General features: G+C 37.1%; 1 protein-coding gene across 1 annotated transcript in view; it reads right to left on the reverse strand.

Moving 5' to 3' along the window:
• LOC139717826 (alpha-N-acetylneuraminide alpha-2,8-sialyltransferase-like) overlaps positions 1-9,345 on the reverse strand; it is an 11,023-nt gene extending 1,678 nt beyond the window's left edge. The window contains exons 1-7 of the mRNA XM_071629322.1: positions 9,152-9,345; positions 8,233-8,485; positions 6,394-6,705; positions 4,658-4,805; positions 1,898-2,010; positions 801-893; positions 1-37 (exon numbers count right to left, since the gene is read on the reverse strand). The exon at positions 1-37 is cut by the window's left edge and continues 211 nt beyond it. Coding sequence (XP_071485423.1) covers positions 1-37; positions 801-893; positions 1,898-2,010; positions 4,658-4,805; positions 6,394-6,705; positions 8,233-8,378 — 849 coding nt within the window. The 5' untranslated portion in view covers positions 8,379-8,485; positions 9,152-9,345. The remainder of the gene's footprint in view (positions 38-800; positions 894-1,897; positions 2,011-4,657; positions 4,806-6,393; positions 6,706-8,232; positions 8,486-9,151) is intronic.
• Between the last annotated feature and the right edge of the window lie 56 nt (positions 9,346-9,401).

The following is a 9,401-nucleotide window of genomic DNA, read 5'->3' on the forward strand; positions in this document are numbered from 1 at the left end:
CTTCTTGCTGTCGCTCAGTGACTGCAAGAAGTGGTACCTGCATTGAATAGCGTGGACACAGCCCGCATACATTTTCATCATTCGCCCGTACTTTACTGTAAAACCAACAATTTTCACGTACACCAAACTTTCACAAATTTCATGACATGAAAAGATACCCTGGAGGTCCCCAAGGGGGGCAAGGTGTTAAATATCACTGATCTCTGTGTAAATACACATACAGCCAAAGAATTTCGACTGGGGATTGACCGCTACCGATGAATGTCTGCTTTGATGCACATATTCGCTGATGGGTGCTATTCGTGGTTTTCGAATGTACCCTGGTGGACAGTGAATGAATAAGGCCACCCACAAATTGCAATGCTACCAGGTCTTTAAATTAACCAAGCTGGTCATTTGAAAGAGAAACTTTATGAATCTTCTCCCAAAATGCAGTATAAGCATGAAAGTTGCCACTCTGATAAAGGTGTACAGGACAAAGCATTCACCTTCAATTCACCCATAGAAGATGAGTCCCAAGTATACTCATGTATGTGTCTATAAAAAAAAAAAAAAATGTGTGTTACAGCAAAATCAGCTTTTCCTCAACAGGTTAACATGAAGTTTCACTGAAAAAAAAAGTAGGATTTCTGCAACATTTCGTTGCATTTTTCCACCTCCTCATACAAGCCTCATATTTTTGTATTTGTAATGCAGCTATTACAAGATATAGGTGTATTCAGAGCACAACAACTCCAAATTTAAATCCTGCCACGGGACTAGAATTTCTCCCAAATGTTGTTTGTCCAAGCCCAGCTCACCTGTGTGATACTATCGTCATGGTGTTCATTGTAGTCATGTTGGAGCTGCCACCAACATCTCGCTCAAAACTTGAGAGAGTTGGCATATTGCATCTGCAAAGGATGACACACAAATTTTGGTATTCACCTTTGGGCAATGCTACACCACACTGATTAGAATAATGATTGAAAATGTTATCAAATTTCATGAGTGAAATCCATAATGGCAACATCGTATTTTACGATCGTTCATACGAAATCAATGAGTGGAAATATGAAACTGAAAACAAGCAATGTAAAAGCCATTGAGTGTATTATACATAGGTAGCTAATACATTGAACCAGCAAATAAACCTGAAAATAGAACATTGCAAATATTGTGCTCTGTGGTTAGTATGCCTTCACTTCTCACAAAATCAATTCATCTACCATACTGCCCTTCATTTACATCTTGATGAACTCACATGATCTTTACTGTCTACCCAGAATTGGTCCTACACATGTACATCCTAGCTAGGAATACTTTCCAATTTATGTATTTCCATTACAGCAAATAACATTATTTCTGGATTTAAACATAGGGTAATTTATGGTCATACAACAACATTTTGGTAACCTTTGACCTTGATCTACTACCTTTCAGCTCAGTCATTTCAGGCAATTTTCAGTCAGTTTAAATCTATCATACCTATCAATTCCCACTAGATAATACGAACATGAATATTACGGCTCATGGATAATAGTTTCAACCAAAGTCCAGTGTTCTTTGATCCTCAACCTTTAGCCTTTAACCACTACCATGCTCATACAAATAATTGTCCATTCATTTCTACTCTGTCCGACAACTTACACCTGAAAACATTTTTTAATATGCATGTGATCAATGGCTCTTACAAAGTGTTTCATTCTGGGTAATGATTAACAATGCAATCAAACCTTAAGAGTACAATCCATTTGACAAAATCATATTTCAAGTGCATTGATACATATTCAATAAAAGGAAACACAAAACTGAAGACAGCTTGCATAAAGCCACTGTGTATACAAAAGTATTTAATAAATCTTTAAACTGCAATATTAAAGTGATAGATTGAAAAAAAAAATTCCCCTCCTTTTACCTGAATACAAAGTCAGCATGGTCTATTTCACTTCCACAAAGGCTGTTCAGTAGTATCCCACTGGCACCAACGACTGCACAGCGGGGTAGCTCCATCTTTGACAGCAATGATTTCTGACAAAGGAATGAATAAGACATAGTATGTTAATCATGAATAGATTGATGTAGCAATATTTGATGTAAAAAAATATTACTGTTAAGCATAGTAATGTTTGGTTGATTAAAATAACTGAGGCTTGACTAAAAACAAATGGATTAAGGCTACCATCAAATGGTGTGTCTACTTGACATCACAAACCAGTCCATGCTTAGTGCAGTTATTTTATGGCTTGTACTTTTTTTAACACTGTTCAATACCTTTCACCACTTGAACAGTATTTTTTTGTCATATTGATAGCTAATTTCATCATATGTATTTTTTTCTTAAATGTCATACATGTTTTGTAAAATGAACAATTTCGGCTTTTGAGTTGCATGTTCTTGTTTTATTGTGAACAAACCTATATTGAATTGAATTGAATTGAATTGAATTGAATTGACTTGATACAGCAGATACACCAAAGCAGTTACAAAATTTCACCACCATTTAATCAAATAGCATGCTTTTGATATCGTTATCTTCTCTGGCAAAATATTTGTGACTCACTCTTAAACCAAAAATATTTGAGGCATGAAACTTTCGCAAATTGGAGCTGCTTGCCCTTTTCACGGCACAACATTTTTGCAAATTACCAACCATGAAAAAATTATGAGTATACTGTAAGTACTAGTAATACAGGGATTTGTGAACACACACTGCTGGCCAATTTATAAAACACACAGCAAAACTGAATGTACACTACTAAACACACATACCATGGTAGTTCAAAAAACAAAAAGAAAAATGCACGACTATGCATACCATATGTGACCCTGCACCTCAAAACAAACAAAAAGTCGCCAGACATGAATTTTCAGTTAAGACCATATTCTGAAAGAGCAGACTTTAAGCTTTAAAATGATGTATAACTCAAATCAAATGGACTCTCGTAACTTATCTAAATATTTGAAAGAAAGCACAAACTCAGGAAAAGTGTGAACTCAGAAAAGAGGCTCTAAAGTAGAGTGTCTATTCAAGCGCTTAATCTTTACCAAACCGTGCTGGCTGTGTGATGAATGGGACAAAAAACAGAAAGTAAACCACCAGAGTAACAACAATGAAGGGATTATCAAATTAAAGTGAAATTAAGCAAACCTCATTAACACATTCTGTCCATAATTAATGCCAACTTTCAAAGCAGTAGCCCAATCCTTTCAAAAGTTATTAGAGTTGAAAGTGAAGAGTGTGGACAAGGTTTTTCAGAAATGAAAAAGGGATTCTAAAGAGTCACCTTATCACACTATTCTACCAAAAATGTTCGAGATAAAGTGCTAAAAAAACACACTTTCCTGTCTGTTTTATGATACCAAATTTTAGCATAATGTAAAAGAAGACCCGCTCTTTCAGAAAATATGAAAAAGTCAAGTTCGGCTAGGTTGACCCTATTCACTTATTTTCAGTCCTCACGCAAAATCAGTGTGTGCGACTTTATGTTCGTTTTGAGGTGCACGGTCACATATCATAGCACTTGTATAGTGTACAGCATTGTACTAGCACTCAATGCATTATGATGAATAAAAAATCTTTTGTGTGCATTTAACTTTTGTGAATCTTGGCCAGTCTAAAAACTCACGAAAGTTTCATGCATGCAAAAATTTCCTGTTTTACAGTACTATATACATGTATTGCCATCCACAATGTATAGTGATCCTTTCCCTCCTACAATGTACATTACTTTATCATTTTACCATGTATAGTTCAAGTCCTGTAACCTAATAGCAAGGAAGTATCACACAATATCAAAAAGTAAAACAAATCCAAGCAGTTGCCAAGCAAGATGTACATCATCCAATGTGATACATTTGAAGTGTTGCAAGCCACTTCAGAACCACAAATGCTTGATTAATGTTGATTTTGTTCTAATAAACTTGAATACAGTCCTATTCTCACTTGGGAAATATTATATGGAGCATTTAAAAATTGCATGGTTTGACATGCCCATTTACTATGACATTAGAAAATCACAATATCACAAAACCAGAGGAAACATTGTGAGTTTTTGCCACAGTAAACACCATCTTTGCTATTTGCCCTGTAGTCTGGAGTATACAAAAACACCCTGCAGCTCTGACATAAAAAACAGCTCACCAAGTTAGTGGACAAACATCATTATTTTTCTACAGTGAGTCTTCATATTGCTAATTCTAACAGCAAACTTTACAAGAAGTTAAAAAATTGCACTACTATCCACATTTTTTCTGGCAATGTTTTGATGGCTTTTGGCACAGTTGCTCACCAACTTCTACATTTATACTGTATATATATATATATATATATATATATATATATATATATATATGTATATATATATATATATATATATATATATATATATATCTTTTTTCATCAATAAAAACACTTATGTGAAAGCCATGTGAAAATATTTATAAACTTTTTGTGGTGAGCTGACTCATTGCAAATCATCATTGCAAACATCATTGCAAAGTTAAAAAAAAATAATAACACTCTGGTCTGCAATTAAATCGCCAAAATAAATGTCATTTAGGCATTTATTTTCCTTCCCCCCCCCCCCCCCCCCCCCCCCCCCCCCTACATTTTAGCAATTTGTCAACAGCAGTGTGCATGACCCTTGTAAATATAGCCATAAAATGCTGGACTCACCTTTGGAAGAAAGTCAGTATATATTTCATTAGTGATGTTGGCAAAGGCATCGCGGTTGAGGGCAAATCTTATGAGCTTTCCAACTCGTGTGTTGTTCTGTGAGAGAAGAACATCCTCTGTACTCACTCTATTGTCCTGCAGCATCTCTCTACACACAGAAAACAATTGTTGAAAGAAATAACTGATTACTGTACACTTGTTCTCTAATTTGACTTGCACACTCACAGACACACAGACACACACACACAGACAGGAAAACTAGCCCCGCAAACAGCACAGCAATATTTTGGGGGCTGAGAAAGCATATTTTGGTGAAAAAACAGTATTTCTATCTTTCCTGCAATAGGATGAGCAGTCATACAATTTGGAGAAATCAGTATTTTCCATGAAGCCTGCAGTATTTTGGCTAAAAACCCCAAAAAACCAAACAGCCCAAAATATTGCAAAATAAAGTAACAATTGATATCCCTGCACACATAACTCCTGAATTTCATTTTCTTTTTTAATGAAATAAAGAGAAGAAACTATATTAAAAATCATTCTACAGTTCTAATGGTATCAATAATGTCTCTTCGAAAGGGAAGTTGCTATACGTGCTGACACTCAAATATCATTTTGATACCATTTTTTTTTTAATGTGTACTTACAGTAAACAGATATTAGGGGCTGTGAGTCAATGACGTCTACTCCTTTTCTTGCATACGTACTTCTGGTGATGGGTGACCACTCTCACCGTTGACACACATTCAAAAAAAAAAACCCAAAAAAAACCTTTCTTTATTCTGCATGGCCATCTCTGTTCTTACCCTCTTCACCACTCTCATTCTTTCTTGTCCTGACATGAATAGCTATTGTCCCAATGCATTATGTTCTTCTTTTATATCCTGTATCACCTCAACTTCCTTTCATCCCAAACCTGCCTCAACTCTCTTTTGTGTTTGTTCCACCCAAACAAAAGAGGTGTTTGTAATGCTGGCAAATCAATACATACTTCTCACCTTTTCTTCACCTGTATCTACTTAGCATATAATGATATTGCCCCTCTATGTTTTTTTTCTTGTGTATCCATCATGACCTAGTTCCTTTGTTTCATGACCTCTAAGTCTTTCTTGTGATTATCTTTGTTTCTTTTTGGTTGACTAGCTCCTTTATTACAACATTTGTCCTCTCCATGGTGTGGGATTCTCTTTTACTTGACTCCTTCTTGTTTGGTGTGAAATGCAACTGCTTGACTAACATCAATAACACAAAAGAACGGGGCATCATTTGAAATGAATGCAACAGCATTGATTTGTCATTGTTCTGTTGCATTGTGTCTCTTTTTTTTTCTGCTTGTGGCAAAACTACTTATCGACAGCAAGATCGGGCCTATTGTTAACACAAGGGAGTTTTCACGACCCGATACTTGTACTTACAGACAGTATCAATTTGCATAGGTGAATATGTATTTACAATACGAATAATTACAAAAATAGATGATGATAACCATATTCCAGAAAAATGCAACAAAAGTGCCGATAAAAAAATATAAACCAAATTTTTGCCTCCATACGTACTGCGTCTGATTCTTCTCACTAATGTTCGTTCTGGGTTCATTGAAGACACATTGAAGCATCTATACCTTACATAACAGTGAAGCCCTCTAAGTTTAAGTTCCTACAAATGTTTCATCTCACAGACACATATGACGAAAATACAAGGATATATTTTTATAGTAACAAGATAAATGTGCTCACCTGAACTTTGTGAGTCCACTAATATTGGCTTTCCACGGCTTCTTGGCCAGCGCTCTCATCTCTTCAATCTGCGGGGCCGAGTGATTCGTCACTTCCATCCACAGCCTGGCCTCCACTTCAGGGTCAAGGACCTCTGGTTCAGCGACTTTAGGCCCCATGGCCCCGGGACCAACAAACTTTCGCCCTCTCCACGTCTCGCTGCCTCCACTGATGTTCTGATTGCCACTAACTGAGAGGTCCTTGTCCAACCTGTCACCAGCATCCACTGTGTCTGTATAGTTGGAGTCTGGGGGTATCCGTTTTCTTCCTCCGCTGTAAAAAAAAAGAATAACTTTTAATAACAAGCACACTTTTCTTCCACACATACAGCAAAAGGGTTATTATTTCAAATATTTCTTCATAAGGCAAAAGTGAATAATGAATCAATTCAAACTTATCAAAAATCAGTGTTTTACACGTAATGCCCGAGCAATAAAGAGAAAATAATTACATTAAAACAATATCTACAAAAGTTTGAGCATCAAGACATTGGTATCATATATAACAATCATATATGGAATATGTCTGAAGTAGAAGCAAATGGTGCCCCAACAGAAAAAAAAAATTGTCCCTCTGAGAACATGCATGTTGTATATTCCCTTCTTCCCCCGCCCAAGTTTGCTTTGTAATGTGCATCTTTCTGACAGGAAGTCTGAGAGTGTCAACACCATTCTGCAGCCGGTCTCGCTATTGAAAGAAAAGAAAACCCTTTTCTCCAGTCTTTTAAGACCAGCCTAGTTCTGAATTAATCCATACCTGTGTGCCTCAATGTGCACCATGCCTCCAGTAGCATACACAGGTGTTCACACAATCACTCCATGATTTTCATTTTTATCTATTGTTGTCGTTATTATTATCATCATCATCATCATTGATCATTATCATCATCATCGTCATCATGCTACTATTTTATTTTCCAGGGTATTTATCTATTTTTGCTTAATAATTATAAAGACCACATTGGCAAGAACTGAGCAGCTGGTACCATGTGATATCTATTATTACATAAGAATTGCAACCTAACAAAAACTGTGGTAATACAAACTTGAATGCACTTTTCGTTTGTATGTTTGTCACAGGAAGCCCTTAGTGCAGCTTCACTGTAATCAGCTGTTACTATGGCAACAAATTTGAAGAAAACCTTGGACTAACTTTATACATGCAGTTGAAATCCTTCAAATGAGAGGCATGCACAAAGGAAATACAAAAAAAAAAAGTTGGAATACACTATGAAACTGAAATCATGACTTAGGTAATACAATTGTCTCCCAGTATGTAAGAAAGTACAATGTACTGTCAAATATGTTCAGAATGACCACTTTAGGGAAATTTGAAATATGTGGTCATTTATGACAGGGTGGTCATTGAAGACATATCACATGATTAAATGTACACAACTATGCTACACAGTTATACACCGACGAAGGTCATAGAAATTGCGCTCACTAATTTCCCATGCCCCTTCAAACAATAATCCACTCTTTTCAGCTGTAGACAATGTATTGTAAGCATGTATTATAAGCAGGTCACTCTACTGCATGCTACTGCTAGGTGGTCATTGACTGTGCACACTCTTCAGTCGTCAAGTCGGAACCAAATCTGTGGTCACTGCACTGGCCACATTAGGCAAGTGGTTGCTGCGCACAGGTTCCTAACTCCTAACTACTCATTTTCTTTGTGCGGGATTTCCCTATCACCCCCCCCCCCCCCCTCAGGTGGTGGCTACAATGCAGACAGGTGGTCGCTAGAGCAGGTTTGAATTGATTGTGTGTCTGTGTGCTGTTGTGCTCACGACATTACCTTCGTTCTCTGATGAGGGCAGCAAACTCAAAGTCGCTGTCCACACTGCGACGAGGCTCCTGTTGGATCATCCTTAAGCACACTTTGGCCAAAGCCAAAAGCAGGATGAGGACGAACAAAATTCGCATCCATCGTCTCGTAATCATGCTGAATGAAGATGTGTAGCTTTCAGTGCACGTTTGTTTCTGTTTAAAGCTCTATCATTCTTCCTCCGTAGGAATATACTGTAAATCAAAGTCTTTTCACATTTTTCCTGTTGGGGATGACAATGAGGAAACACCAACAAAAATCACACAACATCACATTGAAATTACATAACTGAAATGAGAAAAAGCTAGTTAGTAGTTGATATGACATCAACACATTGTATTGTACCTACAACGTACATGTTTACATATTTTTCATTAAATCGTACGCGATAGTGAAAGGCGTTCTTACAACGATCATACTGGTTAAAATTGATACCACTGCACTGGCATTGTAGACTAGGTTAACATCTTATTCTAACTTTGAAAATATGACCCCCTTTTTTTTTGTCAAGAGCATTGGCCATTGCATATTGGAATCTTTAAAACAAGTTATGCATGAGTTGTTGGTTTTCAGCCTTGACTCAGCTATCTCACCAGAACACCAGATCGCTACGCTACGCTAGGCTCTGCCTTTTCTAGACTCTAGATAGAGTAGTAACTGTCATGTCACGTCACCATTTTCCAAAATTCCACTTCTCTTGTAACAATCACATCATCGCAATTGCGAATTAACATTATAGTCTACACGATAGCCTTGACATTTTCTGTGTGGCAGTGCTACAACCATTATTATTTGCAACTTCAGTTGTCTTCACCGAGGCGAGCCGAGATTAGAATCTAGATGAGGGACAAGTACGTTTTCCTACTGAAGCTGAAGATGTGTCACTTACTGGAAGATATACGATCTATTCTGTCATATGAAAGAATACATCCATCTCTTCCAGGATTATGATCGTCTTCGCTGCACATCACATCGTGATCCTGAATTTCAGATCCTCAGTTCTCTAACGTTAGTTTTCTCAAAAGAAAGAAGCCATACCACGGTTGATCGTCATGTGTAGCCTGTAGGGCTGCAGGTAGGTACGCGCGCTGTTTACCTTGGTGCTGTGGTAGTGGGTAGGCCTTGGGTTCAGTCTCGGG

The sequence above is a fragment of the Diadema antillarum genome, unplaced genomic scaffold (genome assembly GCF_040938485.1).
Source record: "Diadema antillarum isolate AM-2024a unplaced genomic scaffold, OU_Dant_1.0 scf00000083, whole genome shotgun sequence".
Classification (NCBI taxonomy): domain Eukaryota; kingdom Metazoa; phylum Echinodermata; class Echinoidea; order Diadematoida; family Diadematidae; genus Diadema; species Diadema antillarum.